Consider the following 20,428-nt stretch of genomic DNA (forward strand, 5'->3'; position numbering starts at 1 on the left):
TTCCATTGAAAAGCAAACCAGGAGACTTCCGAGGGGAATTTAATGATCCCAATAAGGCATTCTGGACAGCAGACATTTAGGTCAATGGACATATTACTAATTTCAAATTGGACACAGGTACAAGTGTCACAGTTCTGTCAGACCAAGAGCCTTGAACAAAGAACAGTACAGCACAGGAACAGGCCATTCGGCCCTCCAAGCCTGCGCCGATCTTGATACCTGCCTAAACTAAAACTTTCTGCACTTCTGGGGACCATATCCCTCTATTCCCATCCTATTCATGTATTTGTCAAGATGTCTCTTAAACGTCGCTATCGTACCTGCTTCCACCACCTCCCCCGGCAGCAAGTTCCAGTCACTCACCACCCTCTGTGTAAAGAACTTGCCTCGCACATCCCATCTAAACTTTGCTCCTCGCACCTTAAACCTATGAGCCCTAGTAACTGACTCTTCCACCCTGGGAAAAAGCTTCTGACTATCCACTCTGTCCATGCCACTCATAACTTTGTAAACCTCTATCATGTCGCCCCTCCACCTCCGTCGTTCCAGTGAAAACAATCCGAGTTTATCCAACCTCTCCTCATAGCTAATGCCCTCCAGACCAGGCAACATCCTGGTAAACCTCTTCTGTACCCTCTCCAAAGCCTCCACGTCCTTCTGGTAGTGTGGCGAGCAGAATTGCACGCAATATTCTAAGTGTGGCCTAACTAAAGTTCTGTACAGCTGCAGCATGACTTGCCAATTTTTATACTCTATGCCCCGAACGATGAAGGCAAGCATGCCGTATGCCTTCTTGACTACCTTATCCACCTGCGTTGCCACTTTCAGTGTCCTGTGGACCTGTACGCCCAGATCTCTCTGCCTGTCAATACTCCTAAGGGTTCTGCCATTTACTGTATACCTCCCACCTGCATTAGACCTTCCAAAATGCATTACCTCACATTTGTCCGGATTAAATTCCATCTGCCATTTCTCCGCCCAAGTCTCCAACCGATCTATATCCTGCTGTATCCTCTGACAATCCTCATCACTATCCGCAACTCCACCAACCTTTGTGTCGTCCGCAAACTTACTAATCAGACCAGCTACATTTTCCTCCAAATCATTTATATATACTACAAACAGCAAAGGTTGGTGACACCTTGGTTGGTGACACATTGTTTACATCCTGCTGACACTCAGTTACACGGTCCAGGAGGGATTGAACTGAAAATCAAGGGCAAGCTACACTTCAATATAGGGGAAGGCAGATCATGGAAACCTAATACATTCGAAAAAAAACCAAGAGTTTTCTCTGTTAAGAGAAAAACGTGATTAGACCTACATTTAATTAAAAAGGTGGATGAAATCAAACAGCCAGAGTCCAACAGTCCCTTTCAAGTAGACTTTCCAAAGCTATTTTTGGGTCTAGGAAGACTGAAGACCAAGTATGGCATAATGTTAACAGAAGATGCCAGACTTTACACTGAGAAAGATACCACACCCACTGATGAACCAAGTACAAAATCAGCTGGAAGATATAACCAGATGGGAGTCACTTCTCCAGTCATGAAGCCAACAGGGTGGTATTTGGCTATGGTTCCAGTTCCAAACCAAATGGTACTCTTCGTATCTATGTGGACTCAACACAGCTTAACAAAGCCTTGGCGAAGAAAATCCATCCTATGTCTTTGGTTGGTGAAAGCCTGGCAAAGCTCTCCAAAAGCATAATGTTCACGAAACTTAATGCAAATAGTGACTTTTGGCAGGTTCCGTTGGACGAGAAGTCAAGATTACTCACAACATTCATCACCCCATTCGGAAGATCTTGCTTCAATTGTTTAGCATTCAGTGTAACATCTGCACCTGAAATCTTCCAGGGGACCCTGTCCAACATTCTGCAAGGCCTCAAAGGAGTGATGCATAACATTGACGACAACCTGATCCATGGGGAATCTGTCGAAGAACTTGACCAGAGAGTAAAAGTGGTTCAAAGTCATCTTCAAGAAGAAGGGCTGACACTTAATGATGAGCGTGAATTCTCAAATGTCAATTCTTTTCTTGGAATATATTGTAAGTAACAAGGGCCTATGGCAGACCCACGAAAGATGAAAGCCATTAGTGAATTCCCAATCCCAACTTCAGTCCAACATCTCCAAAGATTCCTTGGAATGGTGAATCAGTTGGCAAAATTTTTACCCAATTTGGCACAAGTGACAGATCCATTAAGACACTGGATACTGCACAGACTATGGGCTCTGACAACATTCCAGCTATAGCACCAAAGACCTGTGCTCCAGAACTTGCTGCGCCCCTAGCCAAGCTGTTCCAGGACAGCTACAACACTGGCATCTACCCAGCAATGTGGAAAATGTCCTGTCCACAAAATGCAGGACCAATCCAATCCAGCAAATTACCACCCTATCAATCTACTCTCAATCATCAGCAAAGTGCTGGAAGGGGTCATTGACAGTGCTATCAGGCAGCACTTGCTCAGCAATGACCTGCACACTGACGCTCAGTTTGGGTTCCGCCAGGGCCACTCAGCTCCTCACCTCATTACAGCCTTGGTCCAGACATGGATAAAAGAGCTGAAGTCCAGAGGTGAGGTGAGAGTGATTGCCCTTGACATCAAGGCAGCATTTGACTGAGTAAGGCATCAAGGAGCCCTAGCAAAACTGGAGTCAATGGGAATCAGGGGGAAAACTCTCCACTGGTTGGAGTCATACCTAGCGTAAAGGAAGATGACTGTCGTCATTGGATTCCAGGATATCACTGCCTCAGGGTAGTGTCCTAGGCCCCACCATCTTCAGCTGCTTTATCAATGACCTTCCCTCCATCATAAGGTCAGAAGTGGGGATGTTTGCTGAATATTGCACAATGTTCAGCATCATTTGCGACTCCTCAGATACTGATGCAGCAAGATCTGAACAATATTCAAGCTTGAGCTGATGTGTGGCACGAATGTTACTTGCCACTTAAGTGCCAGGCAATGACCATCTCAAAGAAGACAGAATGGCAATACCATCGCTGAATCCCCCACCATCAATATCCTGGAGGTTACCATTGACAAGAAACTGAACTGGAGTAGCCATATAAATACTGTGGCTACAAGAGCAGGTCAGAGGCTAGGAATTCTGCAGCGAGTAACTCACCTCCTGACTCCCCAAAGCCTGTCCACCATCTATAAGGCACAACTCAGGAGTGTGATGGAATACTCTCCACTTGCCTGGATGGGTGCAGCTCCAACAACACTCAAGAAGCTCGACACCATCCAGGACAAAGCAGCCCGCTTGATTGGCACCCCATCCACAAACATTCACTCCCTCCATCACCGACGCACAGTGGCAGCAGTGTGTACCATCTACAAGATGCACTGCAGCAATGCACCAAGGCTCCTTCGACAGCACCTTCCAAACCCGTGACCTCTACCAACTAGAAGGACAAGGGCAGCAAATGCATGGGAACGCCACCACCTGCAAGTTCCCCTCCAAGTTACGCACCATCCTGACTTGACACAATGTCAGTGGGTCAAAATCCTGGACTCCCTTCCTAACAGCACTGTGGGTGTACCTACACCCCAAGGACTGCAGCGGTTCAAGGAAGCTCACCACCATCTTCTCAAGGGCAATTAGGGATGGGCAATAAATGCTGGTCGAGCCAGCAATGCCCACATCCCATAAATGAAGAGAAAAATATATATTTCAAAGTCGGGCTGGTGTGCGACTTGGAGGGGAACTTGGAGGCAGTGATGTTTCGATGACCTTTACGTGACTGATTCGGCAGAGCTATCTGTCAACAATCCACTTGGAACAGCCAAGTTGCAGCTTTGGCCTTGCAAAATGCTGTAAATAGCTGCAAAACAAACTTAAGGCCACTGTAGCCACAGTAGAAAAAGTTAAATTAGTGTCAGTGAATTAAGAGCTGAGTTAAAGGATTTAATGCAATAATACATTTGGGGAAGGCTAACAAGATAAGGAACACACAATAAATGGGAGGATACTGAGATGTGTAGAGGAACAGAGGGACCTTGGAGTGCATGGCCACACATCCCTGAAGGTGGCTGGAGAGGTGGGTAAGGAGGTCAAGAAGGCATATGGGATACTTGCCTTGACTAACAAAGTATAAGCTGGGAGGTTTTGCTGGAATTGTATAAAACACGAGTTGGGCCACAGCTGGAATACTGTATACAGTTGTGTTTACTGCACTATAGGAAAGATGTAATTGCAGTAGAGAGGATGCAGGGGAGATTTACGAGGATGTTCCCTGCATTGAAAGTTTTAGTTATGAGGAACAATTGGATAGGCTAGGATTGTTTTCTTTGGAACAGAGGAGGCTGAGGGGAGACCTAATTGAAGTGTACAAAATTATGAGGGGTCTAGATAGAGTGGATAGGGAGGCTCTATTCCCTTGGTTGAGGCGTCCATAACTAGGGGGCTTAGATTTTGGCTGAGAGGTCGGAGATTTAGATGGGATTCAAAGGGAAATGTTTTCACCCACATGATGGTGGGATCTGGAACCCACGGCCCAAAAGGGTGGTAGAGACAGAAACCCTCACAACATTTAAAAAGCACTTGGATATGCAACTGAAATGCTGTAATTTAGAAGGCAACGGATCAAGAGCTGGAAAGTGGGATTAGGCTGGAAGGCTACTTGTCGACTAGTGTGAAAACAATGGGCCAAATGGCCTCCTTCTGTGCTGTATATTTCTATGATTCTGTGGGCTGAGTTTTATGCTCCGTTAGAAGGTGGGTTTTCTGGGTGCGGAGAATTGGTCCGGAGAATTGGTGCGGAGTCTTCCGCCACGGAACCCAATGCTGTAATGCCAGTTTCCGATTTTTTCGAAGACGGCGAAGTTCTGTGGCAGCATCACTGCCGCGATGTGATGGGATCATACTTTAAATCTGTTTTGCATTAATTTGTATCTAATTTGCCACGGTCCTACCAGGCTTTCGCAGTTTTATGCATGACTTGTGGCATTCGTGTGCCTTCACTTTCCCATCTTTGAAAAGCTGGCGCCACTGAGGCAAGAGTCATTGGTACCTGCAAAGGTTAGATAATTTAACCATTGTTGTTTGTGGAATTTTTTTTCACATTGGACATTGCCACTGAACTCAATCTGCAGGTGTGAGGGAAGGACAGAACTCTGCGAGCGGACACTGCTGTGGGGGGGAGGGGGGGGGGTGAAGGGAAACTGTGCGAGCGAACACTGTCGGGGTGGGGGAAGTCTGCAAGTGGACACTGTTGGGGCGTACCTGCTAACTTCTTGTGATTCATGTATGAGGACTCCCAGATCAAAGAACAAAGAAAATTACAGCACAGGAACAGGCCCTTCGGCCCTCCAAGCCTGCGCCGATCCAGATCCTCTATCTAAACATGACGCCTATTTTCTAAGGGTCTGTATCTCTTTGCTTCCTGCCCATTCATGTATCTGTCTAGATACATCTTAAAAGACGCTATCGTGCCCGCGTCTACCACCTCCGCTGGCAACGCGTTCCAGGCACCCACCACCCTCTGCGTAAAGAACTTTCCACGCATATCCCCCTAAACTTTTCCCCTTTCACTTTGAACTCGTGACCCCTAGTAATTGAATCCCCCACTCTGGGAAAAAGCTTCTTGCTATCCACCCTGTCTATACCTCTCATGATTTTGTACACCTCAATCAGGTCCCCCCTCAACCTCCGTCTTTCTAATGAAAATAATCCTAATCTACTCAACCTCTCTTCATAGCTAGCGCCCTCCATACCAGGCAACATCCTGGTGAACCTCCTCTGCACCCTCTCCAAAGCATCCACATCCTTTTGGTAATGTGGCGACCAGAACTGCAAACAGTATTCCAAATGTGGCCGAACCAAAGTCCTATACAACTGTAACATGACCTGCCAACTCTTGTACTCAATACCCCGTCCGATGAAGGAAAGCATGCCGTATGCCTTCTTTACCACTCTATTGACCTGCGTTGCCACCTTCAGGGAACAATGGACCTGAACACCCAAATCTCTCTGTACATCAATTTTCCCCAGGACTTTTCCATTTACTGTATAGTTCACTCTTGAATTGGATCTTCCAAAATGCATCACCTCACATTTGCCCTGATTGAACTCCATCTGCCATTTCTCTGCCCAACTCTCCAGTCTATCTATATTCTGCTGTATTCTCTGACAGTCCCCTTCACTATCTGCTACTCCACCAATCTTAGTGTCGTCTGCAAACTTGCTAATCAGACCACCTATACTTTCCTCCAAATCATTTATGTATATCACAAACAGCAGTGGTCCCAGCACGGATCCCTGTGGAACACCACTGGTCACATGTCTCCATTTTGAGAAACTCCCTTCCACTGCTACTCTCTGTCTCCTGTTGCCCAGCCAGTTCTTTATCCATCTAGCTAGTACACCCTGGATCCCATGCGACTTCACTTTCTCCATCAGCCTACCATGGGGAACCTTATCAAACGCCTTACTGAAGTCCATGTATATGACATCTACAGCCCTTCCCTCATCAATCAACTTTGTCACTTCCTCAAAGAATTCTATTAAGTTGGTAAGACATGACCTTCCCTGCACAAAACCATGTTGCCTATCACTGATAAGCCAATTTTCTTCCAAATGGGAATAGATCCTATCCCTCAGTAACTTCTCCAGCAGCTTCCCTACCACTGACGTCAGGCTCACCGGTCTATAATTACCTGGATTATCCCTGCTACCCTTCTTAAACAAGGGGACAACATTAGCAATTCTCCAGTCCTCCGGGACCTCACCTGTGTTTAAGGATGCTGCAAAGATATCTGTTGAGGCCCCAGCTATTTCCTCTCTCGCTTCCCACAGTAACCTGGGATAGATCCCATCCGGACCTGGGGACTTGTCCACCTTAATTCCTTTTAGAATACACAACACTTCCTCCCTCCTTATGCCGACTTGACCTAGAGTAATCAAACATCTGTTCCTAACCTCAACATCCTTCATGTCCCTCTCCTCAGTGAATACCGATGCAAAGTACTCGTTTAGAATCTCACCCATTTTCTCTGACTCCACGCATAACTTTCCTCCTTTGTCCTTGAGTGGGCCAATCCTTTCTCTAGTTACCCTCTTGCTCCTTATATATGAATACAAGGCTTTGGGATTTTCCTTAACCCTGTTTGCTAAAGATATTTCATGACCCCTTTTAGCCCTCTTAATTCCTCGTTTCAGATTGGTCCTACATTCCCGATATTCTTTCAAAGCTTCGTCTTTCTTCAGCCCCCTTGACCTTATGTATGCTTCCTTTTTCCTCTTAGCTAGTCTCACAATTTCACCTGTCATCCATGGTTCCCTAATCTTGCCATTTCTATCCCTCATTTTCACAGGAACATGTCTCTCCTGCACGCTAATCAACCTCTCTTTAAAAGCCTCCCACATATCACATGTGGATTTACCTTCAAACAGCTGCTCCCAATCTACATTCCCCAGCTCCTGCCGAATTTTGGTATAGTTGGCCTTCCCCCAATTTAGCACTCTTCCTTTAGGACCACTCTCGTCTTTGTCCATGAGTATTTTAAAGCTTACGGAATTGTGATCACTATTCCCAAAGTAGTCCCCTACTGAAATTTCAAAGTCATGCGAGCGGACACTGCTGTGGGGGAGGAGGAACTCTGCGAGCAGACACTGCTGTGGGTGGGGAGGGAAACTGTGCGAGCGAACACTGTTGAGGGGGGAGGGGGAACTCTGCAAGTGGATACTGTTGAGGGGGGAGGGGGAACTCTGCGAGCGGACACTGCTGTGGGGGGGAGGGAAACTGTGCGAGCGGACACTGTTGAGGGAGGAGGGGGGAACTCTGCGAGTGGACACTGTTGAGGGGGGAGGGGGAACTCTGCGAGCGGACACTGGAGGGGGGAGGGGGAGCTCTGCGAGCGGACACTGTTGAGGGGGAGGGAGAACTGCACGTGGATACTGCTGTGGGGGAGGGGGAACTGCACGTGGACACTGCTGTGGGGGAGGGGGAACTGCCCGTGGACACTGCTGTGGGGGAGGGGGAACTGCCCGTGGACACTGCTGTGGGGGAGGGGGAACTGCCCGTGGACACTGCTGTGGGGGAGGGGGAACTGCACGTGGACACTGCTGTGGGGGAGGGGGAACTGCACGTGGACACTGCTGTGGGGGAGGGGGAACTGCACGTGGACACTGCTGTGGGGGAGGGGGAACTGCACGTGGACACTGCTGTGGGGGAGGGGGAACTGCACGTGGACACTGCTGTGGGGGAGGGGGAACTGCACGTGGACCCTGCTGTGGGGGAGGGGGAACTGTGCAATCCAACATCAGGTGATACTATTAACAGAGCCGCCAATGCCACACCCGCCATGTGATTGGTGGGGGACGGCCACCGCCATTATGTTAAATAGCTGCCCGCCGCATAATTGCGGTGGCATAGCCGCGAAGGTCATGTGTGGGTCGGTCGACAGTTTGTGCAGCGGCAGGATAATAAAAAGCAGTCCTATTTATGCAATAATTGTCTCTTGGCATGTCTCTCTACGTAAGCTTTGTGTACCCAATTACTTGAGTTGAGTATCTGGTCATGTGTTCAATGTGGACATTGCAGACACGTGTCTGCTGTGTCCACATTTTACACCTTAGATGTGTCCAGTTGCAGAGGTTGGGTATATCCAGTTGTGAGATGGCTGCATGCATTGGGAATGTTTGATCACATGAGCCAGGTGAACCTGGTTGCATGAGTGGTGCTTTCTTTGTGAGTTGGATGTGTTTATTTGCGTGGGTTGAATGTATCTTCTGTTAGAGTTGGATGAATTTGGTTGCATAATGTTTTTCGTTGGTTCTGGGTTGGATGATGCCAGAAAGCACGTTTACTGCCCATCCCTTGACACAATGCGACTGGAGTTACTAATAGGCCAGACCAAGTAGAGGGCAATAGTGCACCAGTTGTATTTTTCAGCTGTTTTCATGGTTGTTTTTCTGGTGCTAGGCTGTAAATTACCAGATTTATTGAATTCAGTTTCCCATCTTGCCATGATGGAATTTGGACACTGGATTGTAATCTAAAACCAGACCCACGACAATTAGCAAATGCTGTCCTTGCCAGTGACTTACCTTAGATATTCTCTCAGGTAAGTGGTTTGACTGTTTTATCTTTAGGGGTGTGCCCCTATTACCCAGTACTGTATTTAATAGTGTAACCCAGGGCTTTACAGTAATATTGTCTTGTGATCTGAGCTGGATACTCACATGTTCTCCACATGTACTACCTTCAATCTCTGAAGTGAGATTGAGCAAACACTTGGTGAGACAGCATTTGAATGTACTGAGAAAATGTCACGATCAATTTTGCTTATTTTAATCAGTACAACATGTCTTCACATACTAATACAAAATGTTAAACACATATGCTTGCTCACATCAACAGGGACATCTAGCTGGACTTAAAATATTTTCTAACTATATTCCAACCTTATTAAAATCCTGAAATACCAAAGTGGGTAAACCAGCTCCAAAATAATAGGGGACAGAAAGATGTGACAGAGAGAGATTAGGAGTAAAATCATGCACACGTTGAATGTAGTTGGAGCAAAGGGGGAGGTGGTGGTGTAGTGGTATTGTCACTGGACTAGTACCCCAGAGACCCAGGGTATTTCTCTGGGGACATGGGTTCGAATCCCACCACAGCAGAAGGTGGAATTTGAATTCAATTCATAAATTTGGAATTAAAACTCCTCAAATACTGAAGCAATCAGTGTAGAAATGCAGCAAGACCTGCACAATATCCAGGCTTGGGCTGATAAGTGGCAAGTAACATTCATGCCACACAAGTGCCAGGCAATGACCATCTACAACAAGAGAGAATCTAATCATCTCCCCTTGACATTCAATGGCATTACTGTCGCTGAATCCCCCACTATCAACATCCTAGGGGCTACCATTGACCAGAAACTGAACTGGAGTAGCCATATAAATACCGTGGCTACAACAGCAGGTCAGAGGCTAGGAATCCGGCAGCGAGTAACTCACCTCCTGACTCCCCAAAGCCTGTCCACCATCTACAAGGCACAAGTCAGGAGTGTGATGGAATACTCTCCACTTGCCTGGATGGGTGCAGCTACAAAAACACTCAAGAGGCTCGACACCATCCAGGACAAAGCAGCCCGCTTGATTGGCACACCATCCACAAACATTCACTCCCTCCACCACCGACGCACAGTGGCAGCAGTGTGTAACATCTACAAGATGCACTGCAGCAACACACCAAGGCTCCTTAGACATCACCTTCCAAACCCGCGACCTCTACCACCTCGAAGGACAAGAGCAGCAGATGCATAGGAACATCACCACCTGCAAGTTACAGTCCAAGTCACACACCATCCTGACATGGAACTATATCACCGTTCCTTCACTGTCGCTGGGTCAAAATCCTGAAACTCCCTTCCTAACAGCACTGTGGGTGTACCTACCTCACATGGACTGCAGCGGTTCAAGAAGGCAGCTCACCACCACCTTCTCAAGGGCAATTAGGGATGGGCAATAAATGCTGGCCTGGCCAGCGACGCCCACATCCCATGAATGAATTTTTAAAAAGCTAGTCGAATTATGGCCATAAAACCATTGTCGATTGTTGTAAAAACTCATCTGGTTCACTAATGTCCTTTAGGGAAGGAAATCTGCTGTCCTTACCTGGTCTGGCCTACGTGTGACTCCAGACCCACAGCAATGTGGTTGACACTTAATTGCCCTCTGAAATGGTCTAGCAAGCCATTCCGTTGTATCTAACTGCTACAAAGTCAATAAAACAAAATGAAACCGGACAGACCACCCTTCATCAACCTAGGCACTGGAAACGACAATGACAAACCCAGCCCTGTTGACCCTGCAAAGTCCTGTTAACATCTGGAGGCTTGTGCCAAAGTTGGGAGAGCTGTCGCACAGACTTGTCAAGCAACAGCCTGACATAGTCATACTCACGGAATCATATCTTACAGACAATGTCCCAGACACTGCCATCACCATCCCCGGGTATGTCCTGTCCCACCAGCAGGATAGACCCAGCAGAGGTGGCGGTGAAGTGATTTATGACTTTAACCCCTTGTAGGGACTAAACCAAATCAGGAGCACATGAATCGCCTTTAATCAAGTTCAAAGCAGACAAATTCTCAGACATTTGGGTCCAAAGAATTGCACTAGCTTTCCCTCAAAGAAAGAAAACCAACAGAGAATCTTACCATCTTTCAGATAGCCTATGTCTAATATTTTTATGGCTAAGTCATAAATATCCCAGATATTATAAGGGTCTGGGAAACTCTCTTCAATACATATCTCTCCACTTAGAGACAGAGAGAGGGGGTTCTTGTAGTTATGTACAGAATACTACATGAGACGATTTATTAACTTTTATATATTAAAGAATTTAACGTGCAATAAACTTCTTAAGTGGATAAGTATATCACAATATCACATATTACTGAGATGTAACACATATTCTTATTTCTAACATAGAATCCAAAAGTTTAATCTTGCTAATGTTATAGCAAAATTATCTTAGAATATCCATCAAAATTTAAAGTAAACTTGTACCTTAAATCCCCGAAAACGGCATGGGATGAGAAGTGCTGTTTGAGGATACAACACCTCTAAGTGTTTGTTTCAAAACCTTGTATTTTTATACTAATTCTAAGGTGTCATATAACTTTTGCATTAGGTGTGACCTTACTGTGTTCTTTTTAAAATCCATATCTTTAATTACCATTTCCACATAATGTTTTACTGGAATTTGAAGTTGAGTTTTTATCTGGTCAAAATGTTTATAATTGTGTTTACTTGACCCCATGTTCCTATGAGTACATTCTCATCTATCTATAATTGCCCTTTTCATGACACTCCAAAGCAACCTCCAGAGCTGACCTGTCTGAACAAACCAGTTACGTTTATTGCTACCTCTTACTGACAGGACATTTCAATGTGTGTGTTTATCTTCCAAGCTCCTGACAACAGAGATTCTATTCTAACAGGGACCTTGAAATATTTATCTCTACCATCTTAAAGGGGAACTTCATTGAGCTCTGAAAACTAACCGTATAGTCAATCTTTAACTCGAAAACATAATATGCTAACTATTTCCAAATTCTATGCAATCAAGAATATTATACCTATATTCCATCACAGCGGCAGGTACAGTGGTATACAGTCAGGAGGGAGTTGCCCTGGGAGTCCTCAACATCGACTCCGGACCTCATGAAGTCTCATGGCATCAGGTCAAAATGGGTAAGGAAACCTCCTGCTGATTACCACCTACTGCCCTCCCTCAGCTGATGAGTCAGTACTCCTCCATGTTGAACACCACTTGGAGGAAGCACTGAGGGTGGCAAGGGCGCAGAATGTACTCTGAACATAAGAAATAGGAGCAGGAGTAGGCCATTCAGCCCCTCAAGCCTGCCACGCCATTCAATAAGATCATGGCTGATCTGCCCCAGACCTCAACTCTTCTTTCGTGCCAGCTCCTCATAGCCCTCAACTCCCCGATATTTCAAAAATCTATCTACATTCCTCTTTAAATACTTTCAGTGATCAAATTCCACCTTCTGCTGTGATGGGATTCTGGCTTCAATGTCCATCAATGCCCAACCATCTTCAGCTGCTTCATCAATGACTTTCCTTCAATCATAAGTGGGGATGTTCGCTGATGATTACACAATGTTCAGCACCATTCGTGACTCCTCAGATACTGAAGCAGTCCATGTAGAAATGCACAAGACTTGGACAGAATCCAGGCTTGGGCTGATAAGTGGCAAGCAACATTCGCGCCACACAAGTGCCAGGCAATGACCATCTACAACAAGAGAGAATATAGCCATCTCCCCTTGACATTCAATGGTATTACCATCGCTGAATACCCCACTATCAACATCCTGGGGGCTACCATTAACCAGAAACTGAACTGGAGTAGCTATATAAATACTGTGGCTACAAGAGCAGATCAGAGGCTAGGAATCCTGTGGCAAGTAACTCACCTCCTGACTCCCCAAAGCCTGTCCACCATCTATAAGGCACAAGTCAGGAGTGTGATGGAATACTCTCCACTTGCCTGGATGAGTGCAGCTCCAACAGCACTCAAGAAGCTCGACACCATCCAGGACAAAGCGGCCCGCTTGATTGGCACCCCATCTACAAACATTCACTCCCTCCACCACCAACGCACAGTGGCAGCAGTGTGTACCATCTACAAGATGCACTTCAGCAACGCACCAAGGCTCCTTAGACAGCACCTTCCAAACCCACGACCTCTACCAACTAGAAGGACAAGGGCAGCGACCCGGGTTCAATTCTGGGTACTGCCTGTGTGGAGTTTGCAAGTTCTCCCTGGGTTTGCGTGGGTTTTCGCCAGGTATTTATATGACTATTCCAGTTTAGTTTCTGGTCAATGGTAACCCCCGGGATGTTGATAGTGGGGGATTCAGCGATCGTAATGCCTTTGAATGTCAAGGGGAGATGGTTAGATTCTCTCTTGTTGGAGATGGTCATTGCCTGGCACTTGTGTGGCACGAATGTTACTTGCCACTTATCAGCCCAAGCCTGGATATTGTCCAGGTCTTACTGCATTTCTACACGGACTGCTTCAGTATCTGAGGAGTCACGAAAAGTGCTGAACATTGTGCAATCATCAGCGAACATCCCCACTTCTGACCTTATGATTGAAGGAAGGTCATTGATGAAGCAGCTGAAGATGGTTGGGCCTAGGACACTACCCTGAGGTACTCCTGCAGTGATGTCCTGGAGCTGAGATGATTGACCTCCAACAATTAGTATAAATGGGTGGTTGATGGTCGGCACAGACTTGGTGGGCCGAAGGGCCTGTTTCAGTGCTGTATCAATAAATAAAATAAATTTTAAAAAATAAACTATATCGCCGTTCCTTCACTGTCGCTGGGTCAAACTCCTGGAACTCCCTTCCTAACAGCACTGTGGATGTACCTTCCTCACATGGACTGCAGCGGTTCAAGAAGGCAGCTCACCACCACCTTCTCAAGGGCAATTAGGGATGTGCAATAAATGCTGGCTGAGCCAGTGACGCCCACATCCCATGAATGAATTAAAACAAACATTAGTGAGACTGGGAGGGGGAGTCAAACTGATGAGATACAAGGAAGTCATAAAGATGTCCAGAGATAGAACAGAGATATTCAACCTGAAGTTTGTAGTTGTTTGCAGCATCTTGTGAGGTCACAATCACAGAATCGTTACAGTGAAGAAGGAGGCCATTTGGCCCTTCATGTCCACACTGGCTCTCTGAAAGAGCAATTCCCTCAGTTCCATTCCCCCACCTTTTCCCTGTAATCCTGCACATTCTTCCTTTTAGTATCACTGTCTAATTCCTTTTTGAATGCTTCAATTGAACCTGCCTCCACCACGTTCTCAGGCAGCGCATTCCAGACCTTAACCACTCGCTGCGTGAGAGATCAAAAGTGAAAAGAATAGAGTGACAGCAGGTAGGAATGTCCTGAGCTGGAAATCACCACCGGCTGGTCTAAATGTTCAATAAATCCCATGCTGTGATCTTTCTCTTGTAGGCCTCAATTGCTTCTGTCACCATCTGTCTATAGAAGCTTCCTCTCAATTTGGCAACATCAGCATCCATGCTCTCTCCAGTCCATCTTTACAACACATTTACCACGTTTTACTGAGTCCTTGCCACTGGTTACCGAGTCAGCAGGTATATAAGTTAAACACTTGTTTATCTCCATTCTTACTGTACAAGTCTGACATCATAGAATTGCAAGGCTGCTGCCTCAAAGTACTGGAAACTCCACCAGAGCTAGATGAAGGTGCCAGTGTGAGTTATACAGGACACGTTCCCTGCATAATGGGAGCTTCTGGTGGCCTGCTCACTGAGGGAAGTTTTTTTGTTCAACAGGTTCGGGAGACTATTGAGATGGAAAACCTAGCAAACCAGTACCTGTGTAAGGTGATTAAGAGAGAATGCTGGAACATGATGGCTGTGAAAGGGCGAACTTTAGAGGTAATGGAAAGAAACTCAGTAAACAATCAACATACTTTCCGAAGAAGGGTCACTGACCCGAAACGTTAACTCTGCTTCTCTTTCCACAGATGCTGCCAGACCTGCTGAGTGGTTCCAGTATTTCTTGTTTTTATTTCAGATTTCCAGCATCTGCAGTATTTTGCTTTTACTTTTCAAACTGTAGGGTCGAGGTTCAAATTCATAACAGGCAGCAGGAATGAAGGAAGAGTTCGAGTTATAGAGGGAAGGGCTTCAGTGGAAGAGTTAGAGTAACAGAAAGAAGGTATTAGCTTGGAGAGTTAGGGTAGCAGAGGGAGGGGCTTCAATGGGAGAGTTAGGGGAGCAGAGGGAGGGGCTTCAATGGAAGAGTTAGGGTAGCAGAGGGAGGGGCTTCAATGGAAGAGTTAGGGTAGCAGAGGAAGGGGCTTCAATGGGAGAGTTAGGGTAGCAGAGGGAAGGGCTTTAATGGGAGAGTTAGGGTAGCAGAGGGAGGGGCTTCAGTGGAAGAGTTAGGGTAGCAGAGGGAGGGGCTTCAGTGGGAGAGTTAGGGTAGCAGAGGGAGGGGCTTCAGTGGGAGAGTTAGGGTAGCAGAGGGAGGGGCTTCAATGGAAGAGTTAGGGTAGCAGAGGAAGGGGCTTCAATGGAAGAGTTAGGGTAGCAGAGGGAGGGGCTTCAGTGGGAGAGTTAGGGTAGCAGAGGGAGGGGCTTCAGTGGAAGAGTTAGGGTAGCAGAGGGAGGGGCTTCAGTGGGAGAGTTAGGGTAGCAGAGGGAGGGGCTTCAGTGGGAGAGTTAGGGTAGCAGAGGGAGGGGCTTCAGTGGGAGAGTTAGGGTAGCAGAGGGAGGGGCTTCAGTGGGAGAGTTAGGGTAGCAGAGGGAGGGGCTTCAGTGGGAGAGTTAGGATAGCAGAGGGAGGGGCTTCAGTGGGAGAGTTAGGGTAGCAGAGGGAGGGGCTTCAGTGGAAGAGTTAGGGTAGCAGAGGGAGGGGCTTCAGTGGAAGAGTTAGGGTAGCAGAGGGAGGGGCTTCAATGGGAGAGTTAGGGTAGCAGAGGGAGGGGCTTCAATGGGAGAGTTAGGGTAGCAGAGGGAGGGGCTTCAGTGGGAGAGTTAGGGTAGCAGAGGGGAGGGCTTCAATGGGAGAGTTAGGGTAGCAGAGGGAGGGGCTTAGCTTGGAGAGTTAGGGTAGCAGAGGGAGGGGCTTCAATGGGAGAGTTAGGGTAGCAGAGAGAAGGGCTTAGCTTGGAGAGTTAGGGTAGCAGAGGGAGGGGCTTCAATGGGAGAGTTAGGGTAGCAGAGAGAAGGGCTTAGCTTGGAGAGTTAGGGTAGCAGAGGGAAGGGCTTAGCTTGGAGAGTTAGGGTAGCAGAGGGAAGGGCTTAGCTTGGAGAGTTAGGGTAGCAGAATTAGGTACAGAATGGCCTTTTCATGTTTCTGATTTGTCTCTTCAGGCCTTCTTCTCAGGGTTGGCAGTGACCAATTACCCAATGAGAGAGCGCAGCAACGATGAGCTGGAGCTTCTCAGGAAGGTCATTCAGCAGAGGACAATTCAGCTGATTGACCTGAAGGTACTCTTCTCGAATATGTTCCTTTCACCAATGATATTTAATGTAGTGTTGATCTCACTGAAAGTAAGATATCCCAGTGGGTTCCAGAGAGTTGTAAAATGGTGTTTTTTAATCACTTTTAGCATAGGTCCTCAATCTCAGAGATATAACAGTTACAGAACATTCAGAGAGAAGCCCCTGTCACAACACTCAAGCTGAACCTTAGAATATAACAGTAGGAGAGAATCGTGCAGGAGCAGAGATACAGAAAAGTTTTTTTTTAAATATGCAGGCTAGATTCCCTTTAATAACTTTGCCAAGATCATAGTAATCCTTTTAATTTTGCCCCTAAATTTCATAACATAGATTATCGTAATGTTTGGGATGGATGTTGTGTACTATTATATTAAAACCCCAGAGATGTTATTTAATGGCACAACGTTAGCTTTTGAATAGAATCACAGTAAGCTCATCATAGATATTTTAATGTAAACTAAATTAGAACTTTATTGAAAACTAGATTTAGAAAAAGCTAGATCTAGAAAAGCAGAAAGGTTTGCCTGGTCCAGTTGCAATTATACTGTTCACCTTTTATTTGTTTGAAACCTTTATTCTGACAATCATTCTGTGTTTAGTTATCTGTTCAAAATATTTGTGCTTGTATCTAAACTTTTGGAGGAAGATGCACTTTTATTCTGTTTTTTCCCCATTGACGAATGCCCAAATTGCACATCCTGCCGACTTCATTCCGTGTTTCTGATGCACATTACTACAGCCCTGCTGTGTGTCTTGGACACTCCCATTCTCCCTACTCCCCCCACCCACCCCGGCTTTCTGACAAAGCCCGAGTCTATAGCATCTAACAGTTTGCATATAATGGCCTACAGTATAACTTCATTGTAACAAGCTTTATTGAGATGGGAAAATGCTACAATCTGTTGTTAGATACGTGATAAGCATATCTCATCAGTGACCTCGTCAGCAGACGTGGTCTCTTCAGACTACTAGAAAAGATCGGATGTCCACCAAAGCTACTAAGTATCAGCACCTCATTCCATGACAATATGAAAGGCACAATTCAACATGGCAGCACCTCATCAGACCCCTTTCCTATCCTGAGTGGCGTGAAACAGGGCTGTGTTCTCGCACCCACACTGTTTGGGATTTTCTTCTCCCTACTGCTTTCACATGCATTCAAGTCTTCTGAAGAAGGAATTTTCCTCCACACAAGATCAGGGGGCAGATTGTTCAACCTTGCCAGTCTAAGAGCGAAGTCCAAAGTACGGAAAGTCCTCATCAGAGAACTCCTCTTTGCTGACGATGCTACTTTAAAATCTCACACTGAAGAGTGCCTGCAGAGTCTCATCGACAGGTTTGCAGCTGCCTGCAACGAATTGGCCTAACCATCAGTCTCAAGAAAACGAACATCATGGGGCAGGACGTCAGAAATGCTCCATCCATCAATATTGGCGACCACACTCTGGAAGTGGTTCAAGAGTTCACCTACCTAGGCTCAACTATCACCAGTAACCTGTCTCTAGATGCAGAAATCAACAAGCGCATGGGAAAGGCTTCCACTGCTATGTCCAGACTGGCCAAGAGAGTGTGGGAAAATGGCGCACTGACACGGAACACAAAAGTCCGAGTATATCAAGCCTGTGTCCTCAGTACCTTGCTATATGGCAGCGACGCCTGGACAAAGTGGGCGGCACAGTGGTTAGCACCGCAGCCTCATAGCTCCAGTGACCCGGGTTCAATTCTGGGTACTGCCTGTGTGGAGTTTGCAAGTTCTCCCTGTGTCTGCGCGGGTTTCCTCCAGGTGCGCTGGTTTCCTCCCACAGCCAAAAGACTTGCAGGTTGATAGGTAAATTGGCCATTATAAATTGCCCCTAGTATAGGTAGGTGGTAGGGGAATTTAGGGACAGGCGACAGGTGAGGATGTGGTAGGAATATGGGATTAGTGTGGGATTAGTATAAATGGGTGGTTAATGAGGTTGTTTTCGTTGGAGAGAAGGAGGAGGAGAGGTGACTTAATAGAGACATATAAGATAATCAGAGGGTTAGATAGGGTGGATAGTGAGCGTCTTTTTCCTCGGATGGTGATGGCAAACACGAGGGGACATAGCTTCAAGTTGAGGGGTGATAGATATAGGACAGATGTCAGAGGTAGTTTCTTTACTCAGAGAGTAGTAAGGGCGTGGAACGCCCTGCCTGCAGCAGTAGTAGATTCGCCAACTTTAAGGGCATTTAAGTGGTCATTGGATAGACATATGGATGAAAATGGAATAGTGTAGGTCAGATGGTTTCACAGGTCGGCGCAACATCGAGGGCCGAAGGACCTGTACTGCGCTGTAATGTTCTAATTCTAATTGTCGGCACAGACTCGGTGGGCCGAAGGGCCTGTTTCAGTGCTGTATCTCTAAATCAAAATCAAAAAACGTATGTCAGCCAAGAGCAACGTCTCAATTCATTCCATCTTCACTGCCTCCGGAGAATACTTGGCATCAGGTGGCAGGACCGTATCTCCAACACAGAAGTCCTCGAAGCGGCCAACACCCCCAGCTTATACACACTACTGAGTAGGCGGCGCTTGAGATGGCTTGGCCATGTGAGCCGCATGGAAGATGGCAGGATCCCCAAAGACACATTGTACAGCGAGCTCACCACTGGTATCAGACCCACCGGCCGTCCATGTCTCCGCTATAAAGACGTCTGCAAACGCGACATGAAATCGTGTGACATTGATCACAAGTCATGGGAGTCAGTTGCCAGCATTCGCCAGAGCTGGTGGGCAGTCTAAAGGCGGGGCTAAAGTGTGGCGAGTCGAAGAGACTTAGCAGTTGGCAGGAAAAAAGACAAAAGCGCAAGGAGAGAGCCAACTGTGTAACAGCCCCGACAATCAAATTTTTCTGCAGCACCTGTGGAAGAGCCTGTCACTCCAGAATTGGCCTTTATAGCCACTCCAGGCGCTGCTCCACAAACCACTGACCACCTCCAGACGCGTATCCATTGTCTCTCAAGATAAGGAGGCCAAAGAAGAAGAAAAGAAGTGGGAACTTGGAAAAAAAAAAGCATATTGATTGGGCAGAGTCAACATGGATTTATGAATAAAGCTTTATAAAGCTCTAGCAGCATCTGTGGAAAGAGAAGCAGAGTTAACGTTTCGGGTCAGTGACCCTTCTTCGGAACTGGGTCACTGACCCGAAACGTTAACTCTGCTTCTATTTCCACAGATGCTGCCAGACCTGCTGAGTGATTCCAGCATTTCTTGTTTTTGTTTCAGATTTCCAGCATCCGCAGTATTTTGCTTTTATTTATAAAGCTCTAGTTAGGCTCCAACTGGAATATTGCATCCAGTTCCGGTCACTACACCTGAGGAAGGGTGAGGTTGCAGGGGAGATTTACCAGAATAGTTCCAGGGATTGGGGAATTTTAGTTACAAGGTTAGGTTGGAAAAGCTGGGGTTGTTCTTAAAGCAAAGGAGATTGAGGAGATTTAATAGAAGTGTTCAAGATTATGACAGGCTTAGATAAGTTAGATGAGGAAAAACTGTTCCCATTAGTTAATGCTACAATGACTAGGGGGCACTGATTGAACTTTCAGCAAGAGATGCAGGGGGAATATGAGGAAGAGCTTTTTTTTATGCAGAGGGTGGCCTGGAACTGGCTGTCCACAAGGATGGTGGAAGCGGAGACAATCCATGACGTCAAAAGAAAATTAGATGGCCACTTGAAGGAAATAGACTTGCAGCTCTACTGGGATCAAGTGGGGTAGTAGGACTGACTGAATAGCTCCGTGAGAGCTGGTATGAACTCAATGGGCCGAATGGCCTCCTTCTATGTCGTAAATGACTATCCACCTCCTTACTCCCAATACTTGATGAGTGCAGGAGAGCATGCCAGAAGCAGGCATACCTAAA

At 46.5% G+C, this 20,428-nt stretch overlaps 1 protein-coding gene across 3 annotated transcripts in view; it reads left to right on the forward strand.

The window, feature by feature from the left end:
- The window catches only part of cfap43 (cilia and flagella associated protein 43), a 293,334-nt gene that overhangs the window by 201,714 nt on the left and 71,192 nt on the right, over positions 1-20,428 (forward strand). For all 3 annotated transcript variants that reach the window (XM_068053204.1, XM_068053205.1, XM_068053206.1), the window contains 2 exons: positions 14,866-14,970; positions 16,414-16,530. In XM_068053204.1, the coding sequence (XP_067909305.1) occupies positions 14,866-14,970; positions 16,414-16,530 (222 nt within the window). The remainder of the gene's footprint in view (positions 1-14,865; positions 14,971-16,413; positions 16,531-20,428) is intronic.

This window comes from Heterodontus francisci, chromosome 20 (assembly GCF_036365525.1).
Source record: "Heterodontus francisci isolate sHetFra1 chromosome 20, sHetFra1.hap1, whole genome shotgun sequence".
Taxonomy (NCBI): domain Eukaryota; kingdom Metazoa; phylum Chordata; class Chondrichthyes; order Heterodontiformes; family Heterodontidae; genus Heterodontus; species Heterodontus francisci.